The sequence below is a fragment of the Narcine bancroftii genome, chromosome 5 (assembly GCF_036971445.1).
Source record: "Narcine bancroftii isolate sNarBan1 chromosome 5, sNarBan1.hap1, whole genome shotgun sequence".
NCBI classification, from domain to species: domain Eukaryota; kingdom Metazoa; phylum Chordata; class Chondrichthyes; order Torpediniformes; family Narcinidae; genus Narcine; species Narcine bancroftii.
In genome coordinates this window covers 40,731,578-40,757,640 of record NC_091473.1, presented here as the reverse complement: position 1 = coordinate 40,757,640, position 26,063 = coordinate 40,731,578, and the positions used below count along the sequence as shown (strand labels likewise).

At 40.4% G+C, this 26,063-nt stretch overlaps 2 protein-coding genes across 16 annotated transcripts in view; one reads left to right on the top strand and one right to left on the bottom strand.

Moving 5' to 3' along the window:
- The window catches only part of stab1 (stabilin 1), a 240,380-nt gene extending 224,048 nt beyond the window's left edge, over window positions 1-16,332 (top strand). The window contains exons 59-69 of the mRNA XM_069937203.1: window positions 728-921; window positions 1,670-1,814; window positions 4,961-5,094; window positions 8,334-8,499; window positions 8,617-8,723; window positions 9,329-9,448; window positions 11,648-11,800; window positions 13,030-13,131; window positions 14,189-14,347; window positions 14,783-14,899; window positions 15,397-16,332. Of these exons, the coding sequence (XP_069793304.1) occupies window positions 728-921; window positions 1,670-1,814; window positions 4,961-5,094; window positions 8,334-8,499; window positions 8,617-8,723; window positions 9,329-9,448; window positions 11,648-11,800; window positions 13,030-13,131; window positions 14,189-14,347; window positions 14,783-14,899; window positions 15,397-15,450 (1,451 nt within the window). The 3' untranslated portion in view covers window positions 15,451-16,332. The remainder of the gene's footprint in view (window positions 1-727; window positions 922-1,669; window positions 1,815-4,960; window positions 5,095-8,333; window positions 8,500-8,616; window positions 8,724-9,328; window positions 9,449-11,647; window positions 11,801-13,029; window positions 13,132-14,188; window positions 14,348-14,782; window positions 14,900-15,396) is intronic.
- LOC138763304 (5'-nucleotidase domain-containing protein 2-like) overlaps window positions 1-26,063 on the bottom strand; it is a 130,764-nt gene that overhangs the window by 19,136 nt on the left and 85,565 nt on the right. For 3 of the 15 annotated variants that reach the window (XM_069937209.1, XM_069937210.1, XM_069937207.1), the window contains exons 14-16: window positions 24,217-24,463; window positions 21,982-22,084; window positions 15,101-15,148 (exon numbers count right to left, since the gene is read on the bottom strand). In XM_069937209.1, coding sequence (XP_069793310.1) covers window positions 15,126-15,148; window positions 21,982-22,084; window positions 24,217-24,463 — 373 coding nt within the window. In that variant the 3' untranslated portion in view covers window positions 15,101-15,125. Of the gene's footprint in view, window positions 1-7,308; window positions 7,547-14,298; window positions 14,387-15,100; window positions 15,149-21,981; window positions 22,085-22,949; window positions 24,464-26,063 lie in introns of those variants that run through there. The other 12 variants (XM_069937205.1, XM_069937212.1, XM_069937204.1 and 9 more) reach the window with 8 other exon arrangements.

Sequence of the window (26,063 nt, the reverse complement as noted above, 5' to 3'; positions counted from 1 at the left end):
TCCTGGATATTTCAACTGTGGTAGGGAACCTGCTAAATGTTAAATGAATGAATTTAATCTAAACCTAATGTAGAGATGCAGCACGGTAGCAAGCTCTTCCAGCCCTTGAGCCCACATACACCCATGTCATCAATTAACTTACTATCTCCTGTATGTCTTTGGAACATGGGAGGAAAGAGGAGCGCCTGGAGGAATCTCATGAGGACACAGACAAACTGGCGCTGTAAAAATGTTGTGATAACTACTACACTAGCCATGCTTCCCATTAAACCATTTTTTTTTGGCCTAGCAGAACAGGATGGAGAAACAGGCCATCATCCATAGAACGGACAATAGGCTGATGTCTAAGCAGAGTTGATAAGTTGGAAAAATTATGCCAGATGTATCCAAATATGAGCTTTGGAAAATACAGTTGGCTCCATTTTAAATATTCACCAAAGAGTAAACCCAGTGCAATAAATGCCATATTCCATGCTATCTTCCTAAATTTTATTAGAGAATAGAAGGCATATTCTACACTGAAATGCAACAGATGTGTTTGTCTGGATAACAAGAAATCCTGATTCAGGATGTCTAACCCAGTTTTAGGATGAGCGTTTAAAGGCAATTTTATTATCAAATTGTGGAAAGTACAAATCATAAGTTTTTACCCAGTAATTAAATTTATACTGCATGTAAAGCTTGAGTGTAGGGCTCATTCTTTGTTGATGTAACTCTTTTTTTGCAGTGGTTAACCGTTGCCGGGACAATAACGGAGGTTGCCATCATCATGCTGTTTGCACTCAAGAAGGCATTAACATTACCTGTACCTGTCAGCCGGACTATGAGGGAGATGGCAATGTCTGCACACCCAAGGACAGGTGTCTCGATGGCAGAAATGGTGGATGCCATGAGCATGCAATATGTTTCTTCATTGGTCCAGTAGGTCCACATGATAATAGATTGTCTCCTAAACCAGGGAGTAGAGTGGTGTCACTTTCTTTAAACTGGTTCAATTGCAAACGTAGGATTGGCCACTTTTGTTACCCACTGCTTTGTGCTGGTGTACTGTCAGCTCCACCTGAAGCTGAAATTCATGGGCTAGTATTGACTTAGTGGTGGTGTGTAGAAACAGCATTTATGTTGGATTGCAGTGCAATGGTGCCTTACATAGTGCCCAGGATGTACACCAGGAAATGCAAACACTGATGAAAATCGGATTGCTGTATGGAGAGATTAGTGTTATTTGACAGTAGAGTTCTGCTCAGAACCTGGGGAAAGTTCTTACCTCCCCAGTGCTGTGCCCTGGAGCCAGTTCCTGCCCTTAGCTGGAAGAGTTGCTCAGCAATGGGCTGTCCAGTCATGGACCATCTACAGCTTGGTGTGGAGGCTGCCTCTGGCGACTGATGTTGGGCAATAGGCCTGCACTTCTCCCATTTAGTGTAATTTTGTTATTTTTAACCAAAATTATTTTGTTATTGTGACAGTTAACTTCTGCTGAATTTACACTACAGTACGGCTGCTTTTTGTTTCGTCAACATAATTCAAGCTCTTAAAAGAATCGAAGGGCATTCTGAAATTAATTTCAACCACTACACTGATGTACTTTTAAAACCTTTTGACTGTTTCCAATTAAATGTCAATGAAATTAGTTTCTTCACTTTAAAAAAAAAATCAACTTCCACTGCAGAACAAGCGAAGATGCGAATGCAAGGAAGGATTCCGAGGAGATGGTATCCAGTGTCTGTTAAATGTTAAGCCTCCTGTAGATCGCTGCCTAGAAATGGGCGATCAATGTCATCTTAATGCTTTCTGCAGGGATCTTCACTTCCAAGGTGAGAACTTATTTTGTAATTTGCAACACTTCATTTAGTTTTTAGTTTGCTCTGATGAAGAGGTAACACAAAAGATTTAAGTTTAAATTTAGACATACAGCACGGTAACAGGCCCTTTGGTCCACGAGCCCATGCCGCCCAAATATCCCAATTAACTTACCAGTCCCGTATGTTTTGGATGGGGGTTGTTGGTTAATTTTGAGAGGATACTCCCTTATTTCTCTTGTTTTAATTTGCATCAATACTCGCAACATTTTGTCATACATAAATGTAATATAGTAACAGGCCCTTCCAGCGCCAAGCCCATGCCACCAAAATACCCCCATTAACCTACATCCCCAGTATGTTTTGAAGGGTGGGAGGAAACCCACACAGACACGGGAGACCATACAAACTCCTTACAGACAGTGCCAGAATCAAACCTGGGTCATTGGCACTGTTACAGTGTTATGCTAACTGCTACACTAACCGTGCCGCCCAACAGTTCCTTGCAAACTCTTTGGTTGTGGACATTAATTTTCTCATTCCAGAAATATAAGGGCAGCAAAGTCACCATTTTCAATCAATCACGATCCTAGTTTGGAAAGGAATTACCATTCCTTGATCGGTGGTGGGTCAAATCCAGGCTTAATGGTGATGAAAGTAACCTCACCCCTGAGACTGAAGAGATTGAAGAAGACCGATCACCATTGCCTTCTAAGTATTGAACAATAAATGCTGGCATAACCAACAACTGTGAATAAATTTCAAAAGAGTATTGTGGTTCACTGATGGTCTGAAAGAAGTTGGAAATGTATTGCCATCTAGTATCACTTCAGTCCATAACACATAGGACCACTAGTACACCATTTGACCCATTGAGTTTGCTCTGCCATTTGAATCTTGGCAGATGTACTTTTCCCTCTCAACACCATTTTCCTGCCTTTTCCCATAACCTTTTGACACCCTTAATAATAAAGAATCTATCAACCTCCACATTAACCTCAACACAACACTATTGCAGCACCAGCAAGCGGGATTTGGATTTGAATCCCATGCTGTCTGTAAGGAGTTTGTACATTCTCCCTGTCTCTGCGTGGGTTTCCTCTGGGTGCTTCGGTTTCTTCCCACCCTTCAAAACATACTGGGGGTTATTGGGCAGCATGGGACAAGAGGGCCTGTTACTGTGCTGTATGCCTAAAATTTACATTTATTTTTTGTTAATTAAGTAAACCCAATGATTTGGCATTCACAGCCATCTGAAGCAATGAATTCCACAGATTCACCACCTTCTGGCTGATGAAATTTCTCCTTATCTCTGTTCGAAAAGGACATCCTTTTTTTCTGAGGCTAATCCCTCCACGTCCACTCTATCCAGCCCTTTCAATATTCAGTATTGTTTCAATGAGATCTTCCCTTCATCCTTCTGAAGTGCAGTGTGTACAAACCCAGATCAATCAAACATACACATTAACCCTCTCATCCTGAAGATCATTCTTGTAAACCTTATCTGGACTCTGTCTAACGCTAGCACATCCATCCTTAGATACACGGACCAACGCCTTAAAGTTTCAGCATTTCATTCATTTTGAGAGGATCACAATATAAACTCAACTTGAAAGTTATCCTTTAAGGGATCCCAAGTCCTGTGGAGCACTGCTTTCTGAACTCTCCCCATTTTGAAAATAGTCTATGTCTTTATTCTGTGATTTTAATCCGGATGAGCTCCCATTAAGAGAAACAAGAAGGAACTCTATAGTGACCTGAAAGAATCTTGAGGGGCAAGTTTCTTCAGCAAGGCACTGAAATGGCTGGGTGTCCAGCGTACAACAAATCTTTCTCTGAAAACCAACAAGAACCTTCCTGAGCGGTAACCATTTACCTTTCAAGCACCAAAGCCTGGTGAACTTTATAAAAGTTAAATTCTGTGCACAGTGTAAGAATTGCCTGCAGCAGTGAACTTGGAGGAATGAGAAGTGAGATTCGACTGTGAATCAAAGGACTTTTCTGAACTTACACACACATTACATGCACATGTGCTTAGAATTAGAAGGGGGTTAAGTTAGGTTAGTTAAGTCAATGGTGATAAGTTCAAGTGTTTTCATGCTTAAAGATAATGAAAAGCAACTTTTGTTTAAGTAACCATTTGTCTTGGTGAATATCTATTGCTGCTGGGTTTATGGGTCCTCTAAGCTTGTAACAATTGCTTCTACCAGAGTGCATGACTATACAGCTCTCTACACTGTATTCCATCGGTCACTTCATGGTCCAATCTGCCCAAGTCCCTCTGCAGACTTCCTGCTTCCCATGAAAGTACTCCCACTGCCTGAGGTAGGTGTTTGCAGGAAACGACCAATGACTATTGAATAAGGGCCATATATTTCCACAGGAGGATGGTGTATAACTTAGAAGTGATGCTTACCCAATGTTCATGAGGGAACATGGATGCATTTGTGAAGTGCTGTTAAGGGGGCATGGTTCAAGTTATCTGGAGGAACTTGGTGGGTCGAGCAGCATCAGTGGGAGTAAAATGGTCAACATTTTAGGGCCGGAACCCTTCAAAACACAAGGCATTGCCCTAAACTTTTCTTGCATAGATGCTGCTCAACCTGCTGATTTTCTCCAGTACGCCCTGATTCCAGCATCTGAATTTTGCTGTGACTCCTATATCAATTTTAGTGTTTAAGCTTGTCTGTTACTATTTTGGTGGCAAAATTTAGCAAGTAACTATATGCCAATGACATACTGCGTTTAACTGGGATTGTTTTGGGTGAAATAAAAGTGGCCTTGCTTTCGCATCCAGTACAGAAGGATAAATTTGATGAGGATATTGCCCTCCACCATAGCTTACCAATTGGTTCAGTGGTTCATGCTCCAAGTGAACACAGGAGACACCACATGGTGTGGCCTTCCTTTCTTGGAACTCCAGCTACGTTCAGGCTCACTGGTGCAGAAAAGTCACGTGAGCAAGTTCACAGTAAGCATTTGGATCACCCAGAGATAACAGTAGGTTGAAGCCAACAATTTTCCTGGTTTGTATTGTGTTGACTTCTACAAAATCTGTGCCACACTTCCTGAAATTTTCTTGGGATTGGCTCATTGAAAATCACAGTGCAGACATTTTTTTTTAAAATATAATCACCAGCCACCTTTGTTTATTTTTCAAGATAAAACGGCTGGAGTGTTCCATTTGCAATCACCCAATGGGCAATACAAGTTCACATTTGAAGATGCAGTTGCTGCCTGCAATGCAGAAGGTGCTACACTGGCAACTTTTGACCAACTTGCTACCGCTCAGCAGGTAAATGCTTACAAGCAAGATTCAGCAGAGATCAAGTGTCAGCGTGTACTCCTTAAATAATGTTTTGTGCACAAGGTTTGTAGCCCCAGTAAATGCACTTGATCATCTCTCTTGGCTAAGGGTGACAGTTTCCTGTCTGCTGTTGTGTACAACCCTGACTCTGCCAATGTGGTGACCGTTTTCCAAAATCTTCATGTGTCATTTTCCTTTTTTCATATTTTCTCACCTACTTTGCCCTCTCCAAAATGATGGACACCAGGGAAAGGAAGGGCAGAATCCCAACACATCCTTCCCAAGTCACCTTTCTTTGCATGAAGCAGGACAGTAAAAATCAGCAATATTGATTATACAGGGCGACTAGTGTGAGAGTTGGTTAGAGGTGAGTGTGTAGTTCTGATGCACAGCTCAATCAGGTGTCCCCCAGAGGATGTAGAAACATGGAGCCATAGAAAATCAGAATTATAGTAGACCATTAAACCCCCTGGGCTTGCTCTGCTCTTCAATACAATCACTTCAAGTCATCTATACCAATAATAAATTCAAATTAATTTTAGACATGCAGCACGGTAACAGGCCACAAGCCCGTGCCACCCAAGTTACACCCTATTAACCTACAACCTCAATATGTTTCAAATGGTTGGAGGATCCGGAGCCCCGGGGTAAACCCACACAGACATGAGGAGGATGTACAAACTCCTTACAGACAGCACGGGATTTGAACCTTGGTCCCGATCTCTAGCACTGTAAAGGCGTTGTGCTAACCCTGCTGCCCCCTATATTCTCTCTCTCTCTCTCTCCATACTCCCTCATGGCTTTTATATTTAGAAACCTATGGTTCTCTTTAAATATACCCAGTAACTCACCCTCTGCCGTAATTGTAGTGAAGAATTTTTCTCCCATAGAATATTACAGCAAGAAAACTGGCCTGTCTAGCATGTGCAGAACTATTATACTGCCTTATCCCACTGACCTGCACCCAGTCCATGCCCCTCCACCTGTCCAAATTCTTCTTAAATGCAAAAATTGAGCCTGCATTCACCACTTCAGCTGGCAATTCGTTCACACTCCCACTACTCTCTGTTAAGAAGTTAACCCTAAACTTTTCCCCTTTCACCCTTAACCCATGTCCCTTGTTTGTTTCTCACATAACCTCAGAGGAAAAAGCCTACTTGCATTTACTCTAGCTATACCGCTCATAATTTGAAAACCTCTATCAAATCTCCCCTCATCCTTCTACGCTCCAGGGAAGAAAATCCTAATATGTTTAACCTTTCCCTGTAACTCAATCCTAGTAAATCTTCTCTGTTCTCTTTCAATCTTATTGATATCTTTCCTGTAGTTATATGAACAAAACTGCACACAATATTCCAAATTTAACCTCTCCAATACCTTATACAACTTTACCATAACATCCCAACTCCTATACTCAATACTTTGATATATGAAGGCCAATATGCCAAAGGCTCTCGTTACAACCCTATCTACCTGTGACACCACAGATCACACTGTTCGACTGTATGTAATGTATATGTCCTATCTTGGTTTGTCCTTCCAAAAAGCAACACCTCACACTTGTCTGCTATTTTTGCTGTCCACAACACCTCCAATGTTTGTGTCATTTGCAAATTTGCTGGCCCAGTTTATAATCCAGATCACTGACATAAATGACAATGGTCCCAACACTGATCCCTGAGGCTCACCACGACCACTCTCTGGCTTCAGCCAATGTCAAAACTGGTTTACTTCCTCACCATGAACACCAAACGTCTGAACCAACAACTAACTTCCCATGTGGAACCTTTTCAAAGGCTTTACTAAACATTCTCTGACTTAATGTCTTATCCCACATTATGGGATCATGTTTCCTAATCCTAGACATGGAAAATGTCCTCTGCTCATCCAATTAGAAATGTACATGTTTCAAAGAGATTCCCTCTCAGTCTATATTCTGGTGAAAGTAGACTGAGTGCATTTACCCCCTTCTCTATTGCCGGTCTAACAATTTTCAATCCATCTCTGAACATTATCCCCAATCCCATAGGCTTTAATTTTGCACATTATATGTGAGACTTTGTACAGGTCTCTGAGATTCAGAAATAATTAAAAAATTATTAGATTAATTGGTTTTAATAAACATTTAAAAGCAATTGAATATTTGTAAGTTCATTCAAATATTTAAACCACCTCAGCAATAATCTCCTATCCTCATATCTGTTCCTTTCCATTGGAATAAAATAGCAATATCTCTCTGTAAAATCTGCTTTTTTATTTGTCATTATTACTTTTCATCATCTTTTGCTTTGAACAGTAACTCCTTTTTGTCATTTACTCCCCTTGCCCCTACTTTTCCTTTGTCCTCTCTTCCTCTTGTATCTATGTTTGCATCATAAAACCCTTTCCTTGTTCCAATTTCCAACCAACAGCCTAAAAACTCAGCAGGTCAAAGCAATGACTGTGGAGAGAGGAAAAACAAAGTTAACATTTCAAAATAATTTATTTAGATAGTCTAAACTAGTCCCAGTAATTGTTAAACAGGAAAGTCTGAAGACACTGTGATGGTATCACTTCGTCCAAAAGATCACCTGTATTCTAACTTGATTACTGCTCTTTTGTAACTGGGGATACCTGCTGCAGGCAGATATAGGCCCAGGTCTCATTGAATTTGCTCCTGTGGCACGAGACATCTGGGTATATTAGAAATTTACATTTCACTTCCTAACTAAGCTCCATCTTTCTCTCTCCTTTGACCCAGTCACAATATAATAGATGTCAGGTAACTAGTCACCATGGGGACGATTGGCTGGCCTGCCAATTCACACTTCTAGTTTTCATGTGCAAAATTATCAGAAGATTTTTCCATTACAGACAAGTCTGTGATGTGATTAACGAGTAGCTTTTAAAAAAAAACTGACCCGAAAAATTGCAGAAGGTTTTGCACAAAATGTCAATTATAAAATACAGGTATTTCTAGTCCTCTTAAAATGGGAGTGTTGATGGTTTTACAGAACTAGTATAACAATATGTATATTACTAATAAGCTGAAACAAATTTTTTGCTGGTCTATATTTGATTGTAATAAGCAGAGATAATTAAATGGGATAGAACTGCTGCAGTTAACTGACACCAAAGCAGAGGACATTTGATCGTAAAGTGCAATATCGTAAAAGAGTGAATATCAGGTTACAAAATGTTGGTGTCTGCAACCACACAGGATTACTCACTGATTTTATCTTGCACAGTTTGGTTATCACCTCTGTATCATTGGATGGATGGCTGAGAAGAAGGCAGGATATCCCGTAACCCACTTAAACCCTAACTGTGGCTATGGCAACATCGGGATCTTTGATTATGGCGTGAGGGCAAATCACAGTGAGCTCTGGGATGCTTACTGCTTTAGAAAGCAAGGTAGGCACCAAGTTCAATAAGTTGTTTGACTCATTTTGCTGTTCTTTCCAAAAGTGTGCGGAATTTGAAAATACTTATGGCCTCCTCACAGCTGTTTACTGTCACGTTAATTCCTAGATATTCAATGTGAATGTCTGGAAGGCTTTGTAGGTGATGGCTATTCGTGCAATGGGAATCTTATGAATGTGATCTCAAGTCACTCCAATTTCTCAATATTTTATTCTGTAAGTATTGGTCTTTCACAACTCTATTTGCAAAGCTTCTGTGGTAGTCACCAGTGCATGTTATTAAGGAATACAAAAAAAACTACAGCTGCTGGAATCTTGAGAAGTCAAAGCAGGTCAGAAATAGTCAGTCATCGTTTCAGGGTTGAACACTTTATCAAGACTAAGATGGAACAGTTGAAATTTACATATATAAAGGCAGAAAGAAGCTGATGGAGGGGCGGAGAGGTGAAAGAATATAGGCAGATGGCTTGAGAGGTGGAGAGCCAGTAGAAACCTATTAGGAATGGAGAAAAAAGAAAGTTAGAGAAATACAAAATAAGTACAGGAGTAAGAGATGAAAACAGTCAGTGGGGTGTTACCAAAAATCTGAAAAATCATTTAAAAACAAAGTAAAAACCTCTGGGGATGTGTAGATTGGCTTTATGCAGGTCAAACCAGTAAGGACTTGAAGGGCCGACATGGCCTGTTTCCGTGCTGTAAACGGTTATATGGTTATGATTGGTGAACTAACAGCAAGGCAAACCAATTTTAAACTTGCGTGTTTTTTATCCATTTATTTTCAGCTATCTTACTGTTTTACTGTATTTGATTTCTCTTGTTAGAAATTGTTGGACTATGCCCAGTCAAATGAAAAAGGAATAGAATTTTTAGAGTTCCTGTCAGACAAGACAACCAATGAAACATTGTTTATTCCATTGGATTCTGGTCTGAAAGAAAATGAGGTATGAAATAGTGCATTTTCCTGCTCAAAACCAATCAAATAAGCCATTGTCATAATCAGAATGTGCTTGGAATTTTGTTCATTAGTTATTAAGTTGGGAAAAGAATCTTAAAGCTATCAGCTGCAATGTGTATTCTTAATACAGAGAATGGGACTTCTGGCATTTAATCTCCTGTGCACCTCCCCTTCCCCAAGTACAATCACACCTGCCAAAATGCAATTTTGCTCAAATTGGGAATCCAGAAACTGTTGTGAGATTGGAACCTACTAATCTGTGACGGAGTTGAGAGGACTGCCAGCACAAAATTTTGAATATGTTCTGATAATGAATGAGGTTTTTTTTTACACTTAAACAGCCAAGTATTGCCTTAATCATTTATCCTAAACATGCTGTATAAATCTGAGCACTTTCTTGGCCCTGAGATGTTAAATCAGGTAGTAGATGTAGAGATGGGCATCAACCTTCGGGCTCACATTCATTACAAAATGAGCCAGCTGGTAACTGCAAATAGTAAATCACAAAATTCTGTAGACACCATTGTTGAAGTAAAAAAAAATGCTGGAGAAGTGTCCTTCATGTAGCAAAGATACATAACCAATGTTTTAGGCTTGAACCTTTCATCAAAGTATGAGAAAATGCTAGCAAGTGTCCAAACAAAAGGGGGGGGGGGGAGATGGTGACAAGGCAGGAGATGATAGGTGGAGAAAGAAGGGAGGGGACAGCAGCAAAGGGGGGTGGGTGGGGATGGTCAGGCTGAGTGTGTGGGTGAAAGAACTGGAAGGACGGGGAAAGGGGAAAAGAAAAGGCAAGCAGGTTAAATGGAAAGCAGTAAAGTCAATGTTCATCCCACGTAGCTGGAGGGTACCCAACAGGAAAATAAGGTGTTGTTCCTCCAATCTGCGGGTGGTCAAGGTGAGACAGTACTCAAGACCATGGGCAGTCATGTGAGCATGTCTTGGAGTTGAAATGGTTGGCCACTCAGAGGTCGCTGTGGTTTGTGAACAGAGTGGAAGTGCTGAGTGAAGTGATCTTCCAGTCTACGACCGGTCTCTCCGATGTAGAGAATGCCATAAAGGGAGCACCGTATGCAGTAAATAATCCTCTGGATGTAAGTGTTGCTTCACGTGAAAGGCCATATTGGGGCCCCAGACCGTGGTGAGGGAGGAGATGTGGACACAAGTTTTACTCCTCCTGTGGGCGCGATGCGTGAGCAGGGATGAGTGCACAAGGGAATCACCGAAGGCTAAGATGAGAGGAGAGGGAATAAATGTGTCTGGTGGATGATATGTTGGATGCAGAGGCTGGTGGGGTGGTGCTGGAGTCGGTAGTCGAGGCATCAGGAATTCCAGAGAGTAGGGGCTCGGGTGGGAGTTGATGGCTGAAGTGTTGGGAACTCTATTGGGTGGGCAGCTGTGGCAGTTGGAGCTCTGGTGAGTCAGCGGCTGGGGCCTGAGTAGGAGTGGGTGGCCATGGCATATGGGTTTAGTGGCCATGGTGTAGGGAGCTCAGGAGGGCAGGCGGCCAGGGCCAAGAGGTAGATCCACGTGGAGGAGCACAACGGCTGCAGTCTCGAGTGAGACAAGCTTCAGTTCTTGATGGACGCCAGGTTGGAGTAGAGCTGGCAGTTGAATGTGGATGTAGTATAGGAGGGGTCCACTTCAGGCCATGGCCAGTGAGGTCCAGAGCTGTGGCAGTGAGAGGGCGAGTTGCCACTGATATCTCTGCATCGAGGTGAGGATGGTACGTAGGAGCTGTCGGGAGAAGCAGAGAGAAGAGCAATCGATGCTGTACAGGTACTGGAGCTCCTTGCAAGGGCTAAACTGCAAGGCCTGGAATCAAGGTTGGAAACCACGAGGCACAAGATGGCAGCAGAGGCAGGTGGAGAGAAAGTCAATGTGGCTGTGGAATAGAGTCTGGGTGATTTTATGGATGTAGAGCTTGAGAGCAGCAGGGAGCAGTGAGAGAGAATCCCACAGAACTTCCTTCGGATAGCAGAGCTTCTTCAGGTCAGGCATCCTTCAAAGAGCTTTCACAGAATTATTGTTGTAGTCAGAAGTAAATCACCAAATTCTGTAGACACCATGGTTGAAGTAAAAACACAAAATGCTGGAGAAGCTCAGCAGGTCAAACAGTGGGCTACTGGCACTTGCTGACAGTTTCATCTAGAGTTGACTTCTACTGATTTCTTATTGTTTCCAGACCTTAACATGGAGTGATCTTGAAAACCACATCACCAGAAACAACAGTTTCATCTTCTATGATGAGTTGAGTGATCACATGCTCATTTCATCCAGACTAGGATATGATCTTCTCATTGATGACGTTTCACCTGTAAATAACACTCTCCTTGAGGCAAGTTATTGAAACACAATCATCATGGTGGTTTTTAAAAAAAACACCCACTCCTTGTTTTTGGAGAATTCATAAGTGCTGCTATTTAAAAATATTATTAAAATCTATAACTATGTGGAGCAAAGTCCAGAATGAAAGCATCAATGCTCTTTGGTGAAAAGTGGTGATGTAATTTACTTAAGGGATAAGTTACAACTGCTAAAAATCTGAAATGGAAGCAAACGAAAACAGCCACTTTTCCTTTCCAGAACTTAAAAAAAATCAAGTGATAATTGCCTCTTTGCAGCTTGCATCACTTGTGTATACAATTATCTCCCCAACCTTAACATAGAAAAATAAGTGCAGGAGTAGGCCATTTGGCCCTTCAAGCCTACACCACCATTCAATATGATCATGGCTGATCAGTACCTTCTCTGTAGAAAAAGTGTGGTGAAATAGCCAAATTCTCCAAAACATACATTTTGGCTCCATGAGTGGTGACTGAATGGAAGGTGTTGACAACTCAATTCCTTATTTACAATGCTTTTCAATATGCTCATGGCTGACCTTGGCTCGACTTCCTGCACTAACTCCATACCCCCAATGTCAAGTGAATGCCATCTTGAATGTACTGAATTGAGTAAGGAATTTAAAAAAAAGAAGCCTCTGAGTGAATCAAGTTATTCTTTTGTGTCCTGCATGACCAGCTCTTTTTGAGGCTGTGACCCTTGTTTTGATTACTCCAGCCAGACTAAACAACAGTTCTGAACCTTCTCTATGAAATCCCACCAAAAGGTTTCACATTTCAATGGGAATATTTCTCATTCTTCCAACCTCAGAGCAGTATGTCTAATTTGCATAATATCTCTCTACAACAAACCCACCATCCCAAAAGCGAGGAGGAAAAGGTCAGGAAAGAATAAGATGGAGATTTTTTTTAAATAAAAGACAGGACCTCTGAAATGTAATGAGGAAATTCTGGAATTTCAGTGTCAACATTAATTCATGTCAGATTACTTAACATCTCAGAGGAGTGATTGCCTAGCTGGGTTCAAATGCATGGTAACTATTAATTGTATCCAGACATTAAATCTACATTTTCATGATAAGTACTGCATTTTAAAATAGTTATTTTTAGGTCCAGTCAAAACTTGATCTTTATTTTATCAAAATTTCTCTATAAATAAAGGCGAGAGACATAACTGGAGTCAGAATCTTACCTGAACTAACTTAACTTTTTATTATGATAGGGTTCAAAGTTGGTGAATGGCATCCTTATTTTGAAGTGGGATATAATTGCCACCAATGGAATTATCCATGCCATTGAAGGACCTTTAACAGCTCCACATCAGGTAAGTGTTTCATAGTAATTAGAAGTTTTCAATGGAACTGTGTGATTCAGACACTTAGATATCCTCCTCTTAGATATCAGGGTTCATTCCAAGCCAGACTGATAGCATTTTTTTATGGATGTTAGGCCACAGGTCAAGAGGTTCTCATTGACAGTTGGTGTCAAATGTGAATGCTCATTAGTTTCATCCACATTGCCTCTGCAAGATCCTCCAAATTAATTGTTAAAACAAACCCATCAATACCAATGTGCCAACATCCCCAGTATTGAGGCTCAACTGGGTAGGCCGTTTCACTTGTGCTCGACTCCTGAAGCCGATACTCTATTCAAAGCTTTGCCATAGAAGAGATTACCAGGCTAGCTCAAAGTAATCTTGGAAGATTTTAAAAAATACAACATCCCATTGACAGCTTGGATTTAACCAGGACCATGCATCAAGAGCATACCATTGGAGCAGAAGTCATCAGTGATCCTCAAGGATTTCCTTTGAGGAAGACAAGTGACATTTTAATGACATGCTAAGCCATAATTACCACATAACAAACCATCTGGCCAAAAAAATCTTTAATTATTTCTAAATATTTAAAGGGACAGTTTGAATGTATGGTTAAAGCTTCTGCTTATTAAATTTTATATTCTTTACGCTTAAAAAATTAATTCAAAGTCATATGCTTTTTGTACACTGTATTTTCCATGTAATATGGCTGCCAAGCCACCTTCGATGGCAATGTTCCTTTTGAACTGACACTTTCTGCTGTTGATGTGTTTGGACAAGTTCTTGCCCAGAGTTTGAGATTGTAATGGAGAACACAATTACTTACTGGCTCAAAGTTCAATCACTTTCATTTTAATATTTGGATTTCTAATTTGTTTTCTTAATTTGGAAACCAGATTAAAGACTGGCCTTTCTAAAGTTCTCCATTTAGGATACTCAATTGATATTTCAGGATACACAACTGCTTTTTTTGATTTGAATAGGATTTTACAAGACCTCTCAGTTATTCATTAATAATTGCATAAATGTGAATCATTGCTAATCACCAAACTTGTTTCATTAGGTAACAACTTCAGCGTTATCTCATCTTGCCATTGGTGCAACATCATCTCATCTTGCCATTGGTGCAGCATTAGTACTGGCATGCTTGATTGGTGTTGTAACTGGGTTTGTTGCTTGGTTTCGTCGCAGGAATGAGGGTTTTCGGCTTCATTACTTCAAGGTACTTTAATTTCAGACACATGCTATTGCTTTTCACTGGCTGAAAAAATTTAAAAAAAATCGGTTGTACTGGTTTGGAACAGTCGGTATGGAGGCAGTACTATGTAATTCCTTCACAGTGCAATTTTTGTTTCTGCAAAATCAAGTATCATAAAATTTCATGCATTTCCCAAGAAAACATTACTGTTTGGAACTGGTGAGTTACAGTGTTATAGTTCTAGGTTCCCTAACCTTGTCCTACCTGATGTGGAACAAAGCTTTTTCAGGGGTTGTCAAAAGTCCCTGCAGCGGCAAAATCCAGATTCTCAACTAGTTTACTTTGGGGATTGAAATAGCGATGGGTTTTTTTTTGATTTGTCAAAACTTAATTAACAGAAGGTTCGGACTATGCCGAAGTCCATTTAAGAAAAGACGGTGTTAATTTGTGTCTTACTAGGCTGATGATGATACTGTGGGCCTTAAACCAGAGGATAATCCTGCTTTGGTCTCAATACCAAATCCACTGTATGGCGCATATGGTATAGTTTCAGATAACACGACTGAGCCTTTCGAGGTAAGGAGCAACTAAATTTTCTGCAAACCACTAAGTTCTTCACTTGGTAGCTAAATGAATGTTAGGTATTAAAAACATATATATATATATATATATATATATATATATATACACATACATACATATATATACACACATACATACATATATATACACACACACACGCACACACACAAAACATTAATTTGTAAAAATCCCTACCTCTTGGTTTCTCATCCAGATAGAGTTAGATCGCAAAGCTCCAAGAGTCTGACAGAAGGAATATAAAAATATGGCCAAATGTCATTTATCCTTGAATAAAGCAACATTTGTGCTATCTATAACAGTTGCAATTTGTTTTATGTACTTTATCATTGAGATTCTTGACTAGACTCCACAAAAATCATCAAAATATTACATAAATCTGTACAGAATAACTATGACATAAAATTGAAATCTTTATTTCATGCATTAGATCCTGCCTATTTTTCTTAAAACATTTTTTTTTAAATATACAGGATGATGATGAATACGAATCTTATTCTGACACGCAGAAGATTCTAAGGGACTGAAGGTGGACCTCACTGCTTTTTACTATCAGCTCAAAGTGTGCAGTTGTATTGCAGCTTGTGAGGATGCTATGGGTGAAGTGAGGGTTGGGTAACAGGAAACCATGAACTCCAAATCCATGGAAACTTCCATCTGAGGGAGCCATACAATGTCAGTGATTTTTACAAAAAAACTGTTGGACTGATCCCTTTTGGCAGACACTGCCTGTGAGAAACCTACCACACACCATTAACAGGGGATATTTTTCCCACAGCCAGTGACTCTTGAAAGATTGATTTTTTTTTCCCCATTTTGTACTAATAGTTAAAGATAACACTGTTTATACATGTTCTGATGTGCCAAAAGGACATTGAGATCTTTTTGTTTATATTGCACATTTTAAAAGTAGATTGAAAAGAACAATAACATCTAACTAAGACAGAAAATGGTGGCAGCAAAAGTCAAAAACTGCCCTTGAATGGAGAACTCTTAAATCAAACATTCAGGTGAAGACAGATTTACCAAAATACAGGCTGATCATTTCTACTTGACAATCTTCATGGATCCACTTTGTCATTCAAGGTTTTGTTTTCAATAACATACTGCAGTTTTTGTCTTTTAGCCTACTAATAAATGCCTATAACAAATTCCTGTTGCTCAATCTAGTTCTGAATTTTGTACTTATTGGAGTGGGACAGCCTTTATGTAGATGCTAGAGAGAATAACTTGTGTGAAAACCAGGAGCAAGGACTGAACTCTGTACTGTGCAATAGATAGTAAATGGTAGAGACATCAGGTTGCACTGGTCTGTATCCCTTCTCAAAAAACCCACCACAACAGGGGTCTTTCTGTATATCATGTTTATACCAGATCAATGAAAAAAGAAAATAAATGATTTTACTGTTGGTATGAATGTTTTATTTTCCAAGCCTGCAGCGTGATCAGTTTCATTCTTGATGAAAATGGTTAATGGGTACAAATGCAATTTTGCACATTGAAATATTATATCCAATGCAAGACTTCAAACTAGTGCAACGTAGCTCAAATATTAAAAAATACTGTACAAATTTGACATTGGCAATTTGTGGGGAAACAAATCAATACAATTCCTTCCAAATGTACCAAAGAATAAGGCATTTTGCATCCACAGTATCATTACCGTAGTAACCAACAAACCTCTGAAACCCCACAACTGTTAATGACACTGCACAATTTCACTGTAAAAGCGTTAAAAAATCTGGAAGAACTCACCAGGTTGAACAACATCTATGGAGCCAACATTTCACATCATAATTATGTGGGTGGTGCAATTGAGGCCTAGTATCCAGCAGCTGATCAAACTAGAAAATGTTCATAAACCAGGAATTTAATAGAGATCCCTTGCCATTGAGTATGTGAACTTGTATCTCCAATGCAGTGATGTTAACATCAGAAGCTAAACTATCAAAGTAAATTTAAGCCATAGAGCCTTAACAATGTTATTCAGTGAGAATAATGAATAAATGATTTAAGTTGACAGCAAATCATTGTGAATGATAAAGATATCTATCAGTAGTACAACAATGCAGCCTTTTGGAGCAGTAAAGTTTGCCTTGAGTATTTGTAGGCAGGTCAGGATTTCAACTGTATTGAAAGAGATGTTGCAGGCATGTCAAAATTTAAACTGTAATGAGAGAGTCCATGGTTGAATGCTTTGAACATGATTAATAGAAAATATATTTTGGGTGAATTTCTCCAGCAAGTCAACAGTTCACAACAGAATGAAAGTTTATTCATTATTTCTGCAAGGGTCAGTACAGTGTATGATATAATATTCAATACTTTTTACAATCAAAAAATCAAAGTCATAAAATACTGTCCCACAATATTAGTATCATGACAGAAAAATGTATTATCAATTTGCAACCAAAATAGCAAAACCTTTACAAGTGGGTAGCATCAGGGAAACAGTTCACTAACACAAACACAAAACTTCATTTTCCCACTTTATCAACATTAATTTAGCTTAAATTATTTGAAAATAAATTCAATACAAGAGTCGTATAGCATGAAAACAGGCCCTTCAATCTGCTCACATTCACTAAAATGTCCAATCGGACTGCATTTCGCCCTTATCCCTCTAAACCTATCCTATCCACATATCTGTCCAAATTTTCATTAATTGTTGCAGTAGTTCCTGCCTCAACTACCTCCTCTGCCAACACATTCCATACCATTCCTTCTTGTAAATAGTTACACTCAGGTTCCTACAAATCTCCACATCCACCCCAGCCACCTGAACTATTCCTCTCATGATGTAGTATAACTCTATGAGATGAGCCCTTGCCTGCTCAACCTCTTGTTACAGCTCAGACAACCCCCCCCCATGAGTTCTGGTAACATCCTTGTGTACCTTCTCCAGCTTGACAATACCTTTCCTTTAGCACAATGACCAAAGTGGAACACAATGCTCCAAGTGGGCCTCCACAAAGTCTTAAACAACTGCAACATGATCTCCCAACATGTGTTCAAAACACTGACTGATGAAGGCCAATGTACCGAATCCCTCTTTGACCATCTTATGTGCCTGCGCTCCTAGATCTCTCTGCTCTACAACATTCTCCAGATCCCTACCATGCACTGTGCAGGCCCAACCCATGTTAGGCCTCCCAAAATGCATTACCTCATATTTCTCTGTATTAAATTCCATCAACCTGCCCAACAGATGAAGATTCTGCTGCAATCTTTGACAACCATATTCACCATCTACAATAACAGACATTTGACACCCTCAAATTTGCTAAGAAGTCATGTGCATTTTCATCCAAACCATTGCAATAGATGACAAATATAAATGGGCCTAGCACCAAACTCAGTGGCCCAACACTAATCATCGACCCCCTGCCCAATTAACAACCTTCCACCATCACCCCCTGCTTTCTTTCATGAAAGTAGTCTTCTATCTATTTTCTATGTCTCCTTAGATCTCATACTATTTAACTTTCTGAGCATCCTACTGTGCATACCCTTATTGAATGGGTTACTGAAATCCATGTACAGTAATATCTCCATTATCCGGAATTCAAGCAACTGCCAAAAAATTACGATAAATAAATATGAAAAAAATACAAAAGATTAAAATTGGTGCCCCCCTCAGCAATCATGCACCCTCAAGCAAACAACAAATTTACTTAACCATCTTAGATGGAGCCAATGCAGATGACACAAACCCAAAGTTCTCCTTCCTCGCTGCAACTCAAGTGTTGGAGCTTCAGATCTTAGTGTGCACATGCAATCAATGGGATGATCTAAACTTCACTGCAGTACTCCCCATTCTCTTGCACATATTATTAATATTCCATGCATACAAGTTACATTATTGTGTCAACTTCTGAAGGGAATTTGCTGAATATTTATTTGTGTGTAGATTACAGTCTAAAAGAGAATTTGTATAGAAAGCTTGTTGAGTGAATTCAAATTTAAAGAATTGATGATTTCAATAAAAGTTGCAGATGCTGGAAATCTAAAAAAAACAGAAAATGTTGGAAATACTCATCAGGTTAGCCCCACATCAAATGCCGCACCTTTCCAGCATTTTCTGTTTTTCAAGGCTTTGTCAGTCTTTCAGAATAATAAGACATTGCAGCTCAGTTTTACGATGGATTATACACATATTGTACTTATTGAATGAAAGTATACCCAGAAAGTTGTTGTCCCCATGGAACAACTCATTCTAAGGGGGTGCAGACCACACAAGTTGGCACAGCTCATTCTAAGGGGGTGCAGACCACACAAGTTGGCACAGCTCATTCCAAGGGGGTGCAGACCACACAAGTTGGCACAGCTCATTCCAAGGGGGTGCAGACCACACAAGTTGAACAGCTCATTCTAAGGGGGTGCAGACCATACAAGTTGGCACAGCTCATTCCAAGGGGGTGCAGACCACACAAGTTGAACAGCTCATTCTAAGGGGGTGCAGACCATACAAGTTGGCACAGCTCATTCTAAGGGGGTGCAGACCACACAAATTGGCACAGCTCATTCTAAGGGGGTGCAGACCACACAAGTTGAACAGCTCATTCTAAGGGGGTGCAGACCACACAAGTTGGCACAGCTCATTCTAAGGGGGTGCAGACCACACAAGTTGAACAGCTCATTCTAAGGGGGTGCAGACCATACAAGTTGGCACAGCTCATTCTAAGGGGGTGCAGACCACACAAGTTGGCACAGCTCATTCTAAGGGGGTGCAGACCACACAAGTTGAACAGCTCATTCTAAGGGGGTGCAGACCATACAAGTTGGCACAGCTCATTCTAAGGGGGTGCAGACCACACAAGTTGGCACAGCTCATTCTAAGGGGGTGCAGACCACACAAGTTGGCACAGCTCATTCTAAGGGGGTGCAGACCACACAAGTTGAACAGCTCATTCTAAGGGGGTGCAGACCATACAAGTTGGCACAGCTCATTCTAAGGGGGTGCAGACCATACAAGTTGGCACAGCTCATTCTAAGGGGGTGCAGACCACACAAGTTGGCACAGCTCATTCTAAGGGGGTGCAGACCACACAAGTTGGCACAGCTCATTCTAAGGGGGTGCAGACCACACAAGTTGAACAGCTCATTCTAAGGGGGTGCAGACCATACAAGTTGGCACAGCTCATTCTAAGGGGGTGCAGACCACACAAGTTGGCACAGCTCATTCTAAGGGGGTGCAGACCACACAAGTTGGCACAGCTCATTCTAAGGGGGTGCAGACCACACAAGTTGGCACAGCTCATTCTAAGGGGGTGCAGACCACACAAGTTGAATAGCTCATTCTAAGGGGGTGCAGACCACACAAGTTGGCACAGCTCATTCTAAGGGGGTGCAGACCACACAAGTTGAACAGCTCATTCTAAGGGGGTGCAGACCACACAAGTTGAACAGCCCTCATGACTATCAACTTTTCCTTTACCATTCTTCAGATAAGGTATTGAATTCCCCAAAATATAACCATGAAACTAACCATTTCAATATGATCTATATAATTCATAATACTGCCACAAATGGAGACAATTATACAAACCAACATGCCAACTCTTGATGCCGATTTTCAAGATGTTAACGTAACGTTTTCTTTTACAATTATAAATCCTAGCACATTAAACTATTCCTTTCAAAGCAGATTCTTTTTGGATTATTGACCGCAAATGTCCATGGGTATCATACTAATCTACTCAACAGGGCTTCACTTTTGATCAACAGTTCTCCACTGGGGTTCTGGGGGAAATCTGTCTTGGGTGGTAGCCTTATATTAACAACAGGAGGAAAAGTGAAGCCTCAGAGAGGTCGGCCCTGCTCCCAAACCCTGGTACAACGTGCACAGGCAAAAAAAACCCACAATGGGCTTCTTTGTGATACACTGGGACTGTTGACTGCCAGGATCTAGGATTACACATGTGAAGATTTCTTGGACTAAATATCTCAACGATTCACTTGCCAATGAAAATCTTGCAAGTCATGGCCTCCTGGGGCGAAGAGGAAAAAGTGCTGCAGAACAAAAATTAAGTGGAAGAAAAATAAATTGCGCTCTGGAGACAATATTGAAAGGAAATTTAATAATTTCAAAAGAAGTTGACTGAATGTAAAATTTAAAGCACAGCATTACTGCTGCTAAATGTTAAATGAAAGGCCTTGATTGTTCCTTCCCATACAAAAGAAAGTAATTTAATTAACGAGACTTTCTTTGTCCAAGCATCTTGAAATGCTCTTCGTTCACTTTTTAATTAGTGCAGAATTCATTGCTTGACAAATATCTGAAAGAGATTGCCCATTTTCTTCACATCAAGATCTGCTCAAGCTCCCTTTTATTGAAACTGCTTCTACCCCTCCTCCATTTCAATTAATCTTCTCAACACCAAGGAAACCAGTCACCTTACAATGCACTAATTAGAATTCCACCATTTTAGGGCTACACAGGCCTCCATAATTTACTTTGTCTCCTCTGAAGTTAATCCATCAGTCCTGCTAAAGCACACTTTAGGCCTTCCCTGGACTGTCAGGGAGTTTGGAGCAGCAGTAGCAGGTTCACCTTGATCTCCAGGGATAGAAGCAGGTAGAGGCAGTCCCACTCTGTGAGGTAAGTGAAAAACAGACAAGGCTTCCGAGCAGCCATTCTCAACCTTATTTTGGCTATGGCCTCCCTCAGAACTCTGCTCAAAGTTTATGGGTCCCTTTCTCAGTGAAGCACTTAAGTTTTGGTTTCTTCCTTATTTCTCTCTTACCGACAACATAAAAAACATTTTATAAAAATTGTTACATGAGGTGAAAAGAAAACAAGGCTTTTATTTAAATATGCTGTGATTCCTGGGGGTTGGGCAGGGTGAGGGAGGGGTAGAACCCTTAATGAGAATAAGTGGTTTAGAGGACAATTGTGGAGTCAACCACATGCACATCCCAATGATTCTCAATACACAAAGACACTCTACTTCCTTGCCAATATTCCTTGTCAGTGACCTTCTCATTGAACTTATGAAATATCAAAGTATGTTTATACAGAGAAAAACGTTACCAGATTGTGAACTAATACATCTTACCTTTGCATTGTCTTCTATTCCCATCTTCTAAGTGATTTTGCCTGCCCTGCACATTGGCAGAGTGGTCCCTTGCAATGATTGCTGCTGAGGTGGTAGATGGCTCCTACAAAAGTAGAGAAGGAAGATGGCTGCAATGGACAACACCAAACAGTCCTGTGTTCAGAAAGATTGGCACTCTGATGACTTGAGAGGCAGCAGTCTGGATCTTCAAACTGCCAGGGCGCTGGCAGTGAGGGCATAAATGGTGTCATCCTGTAAGAGGACAGCAGATTCCCAATCCAACACTTATTGGTGCTCGTCAGGTTTGCTGGGAGAGGGAGTAAGATCATACTGTTGCCAAATTCATCCAAAAGCTTGTGACAGCTCTGAACAGTGGTCATACAGATTGCTAGATCGGAGGGCAGAGATCCTGTCTTCCATTGCAGCAGAACAAAAGCCTACCAACATCTGGGTCCACACCAGCTGGTTCAATACAATCCACACTTGCCTACTTACAAGAAGGGGATCCACATCCTGTGCCAAATCCTTAGACGAGGTTTGGAGAAGGACATCCCTACGCTCAGATTTCTGGCAAGTCACATAACATGCAAAATCTGTGCACATCCAAGTCTTGCCATCCTTCTCCATGCAGTTGTCTTCTCTACGCAGAACTGGTGGGGTTGCAGATGAGCAGAGTGCAAGTCCACGTCCACAGTGAACCATCGCACTGGCATGTACAGGAGAAGCCTGACAAGGATATATTGTGGATATTGTGTGGCCTGCCAAAACCCTCAGAAGAGTCCTCTTAAATTGAGCATTTTGCACCATTAAACCTCACTCCCATGTGCAATGTGACAATCAGTGTCCTTGGCAACAATAGGGATGGCTGGACAGCCAATCAGATAATCTGTCAAAGATACAATCATGGCAGATGGAGGGCAGGGGACGAGAGATGCAAGATGAGAAAAAAAAACTTTGGTACAGCCTGGTGTTCTAATCATAATTTAATGAGCACAGTAACAATGTTACAACCACATTAAAATATTTAACAGTACGCCACAAAATAACTGCATTTAATGTCTGCTTAAATAACCTTGACAAAGCATTGAATTTCTTCTCAGGCATTTGTGCCTCAGGAGTAAATGATCGTATACATCAATTCACACATTATCCAGCTTGTTGTTTTCATGATTTGTGCAGCATGAACTTGATTTCAAAGACCTTTGTGTTAAAACATCTTTAGTGACTAATAAGCAATAATTTTAGTAGTATGCTTATTTAGATAAGTATATGTATTTGTACTTTAGTACATCTCTGAGGTTTAACTTTGCCTAACAGTGAGATTGCACTCACAGAACCCTGCGCCAGGATATTAATAGTGACACATGAGATGATGTTGTCAATAAGATGACAAGGAACATGCAATTTTGGAAATTACAGCTTCAAAAAACTTGATTCTTGATTCAATCAACTTTACTAACAATTCAATATGGTTTTAATTACTCAAATCAGTATAAATGGAACTCAGAAAATGCTAATCTCGTTGAGATTGGGTGGCAACCTTGTAACAGCAAATACACATTTCACTCGATAAGTAAAAATCCATTTCCTAAACACTCCCAAAGTGCCTTTAAGCTTCCTTCAGTAACCTAGAGCATTAAACCATCCATAAATACACCCAATGAAATATACTAAAAGATTATTCTCACCTTTAACTATCAGTTTTAAAACATCTACAAATGGTGCAACAGAAGTATTAATAGTCTCTTTCACAGGGAGCTAGGGTTCTTCTTTAACTCTTGTATACTCAAGAATTTGTTTTGAAGATTTATTGCCCAACATGATGATACACTTTCAGTTTGGAATGCTAAGTATCTGTATTTGCACCAGTCAGCTGTAATACATGGACAAATGCCTATATGTTTCGGCCTTGCGCTTTTCTCAGCTATCCCGAAAAATCTACAGAGCCAACAGTTATAGAGAGACTGCAGCCAACAAGGACATCAACTGAATTGCACTGTGGAGTAAAGGGCCTGATCTAGCAAGGGGTAACAACACAAGTCACTACCATTTCAATCATCGTTTAGATTACAGCCATCTACTAATCCTACCACACTCATTTTCCATTTATATGTCCAATCACGCTTCTTCAAAGGATCCCACCTGTGGCATAACCTCTCGTGGTGTACGAGGTAGAAATGCCCTGTTTGAACCAGAACTGAAAAAGTGATCTGGGTGAGTTTATCGGATGTGTACCATCTCTTCCAGGAAGGGAGTTTTCATGCAGCCGGTGCAGAGTTGATCTATCCAGAGGGGTGCTTCATGTTGCAGGGGAGTCCGCCTGGGATAGAAAGTGTAGGTAGTGTCATAGTTAAGCAGGCAGCTGATTGAAGACATGTAGATGTCGGAGAATCTGCACAACCTTCGGGAAAAATAGGTGGGGTTGTGGTGTGTTCTGAAAATGCTCCCAAACTGGGGGTTGAACAAGTTCTTTGTGAAAGACCTGTAATAAAATTTAAAAACCCTACATGAGCATTTTGTCACCTCTTTCCATTCACTTGTAGTCTCCTTCCCCAACTCTTATTGAACAAATCAAAGCCCATAACCCTGTAATGTTATTTATTAGGTATGACCCATCATTTATTACAACAATTGTCACACGAGACTATCGGTATAAGACCACTTTGTTATTAATTCCATTGCATCATGGATCAATAAACATGTTTTTTTTTTCCATTAAGTGGGAGAACCCCTTTTCTGGTACAGTAAAACCCCTGGTATCTGGTACCTACAGGGATTGATAGATGCTGGATAACCAAGTTTTCCGGTTGCTCGAGTGTGCGTTGTATGAATGGAGAACTAACGGTGAGGAGTGCCATTTTAACCTTGGTTTTTTATCTTACACAATTTTTTTTGCCAGCTGCTTGATTTTACTTTATTAGCTTGCTAATTAGAAATATGTAATCATTTTTAGTGATTCTCCCATGTAAATGGTACTTCATTTTCCTGCATTATTGTATGTATTGACAATATTGAAAGCTACAAACTGTGGTTCAGTCTGCAAAACAGGATCCTGTTCAGTGTGTCTCTGATAGTGTTTCTTTTATCAAGCACTCTTTTCAACATCTCTGACTCAGCAATGTGTGAGCCAGTTAGTTTTACTGTACTTGCTGGATACGTGCAACGCCACCTCCCTGCAACAGAATGGCTCGATTATCTCTAATCTCCTTACTTAAAATGCAGCTTCAGGACAGTCAAAAGCACTTCCTTAGTTACATTTTCAGGAATTGCTGGTATATTCATTAACCAAAGCAAATAACAAAAATATCTCCCATTTACTCTTTGTGACCCTGTATTCCAGGTGATTACTCTTTGAAGTAGAATCCTGTGCTCAACTACAGAGCACTGTGGCAATCAGGTGAAGCAGCTTGCTGTTGGTTGAGATAAAATACGCGCTAGAACATTGGGAGAATTTGTTCCCCTTGAATGCAAAATGAAACAAAAATAACCTTAAGCAGTTTAAAGTTTATCCAACAGAGCAGATGGCACTTTATGACTTGTGAGAAACACTCCTACTTGGCTGTGGGTGGGGGTGTTAAGACTTCCCAGCTTAAATCAATGAAAATGTTTTTGTAATTCTCCATTCAACGTGAAAACAGTTCAAACAGTAGTAAGACTGCAGAAACAATGGGTCTATCTAGATAATTAGGTTTGCGCATCTTGGAGGAGAGGGAGAACCAGGTAGTGCAAGGGAAGGAAACAATAAGCTTGGAGATCATTGGAGGGAGATGACCAGAAGTGCTGAGGTGAGGTTAGAGATAGTACTAGGGACAGTGGGTTGATGTTCTTTGGTCCTGTTGAAGGGGTAAGTAAGAGGAGGTGTTCGAGAGCTGTCTGGCCTTGGCAAGGTTGAGATCGGTAGTCCAGGCCACAACAGCACCACCTTTGTTTCTCCTAGTTCTCCAGCAAGGCGTTTTTACTAGTTCTAACAGTATAGTTTCTGTAATCTCAAAAGAAGTCAGGAATATTAAATGTTTAAGATAGTCCACAAATTAAACTAAACTGATTTACTCAATAAAATTTGTCAAATTTTAAAAAAGAAC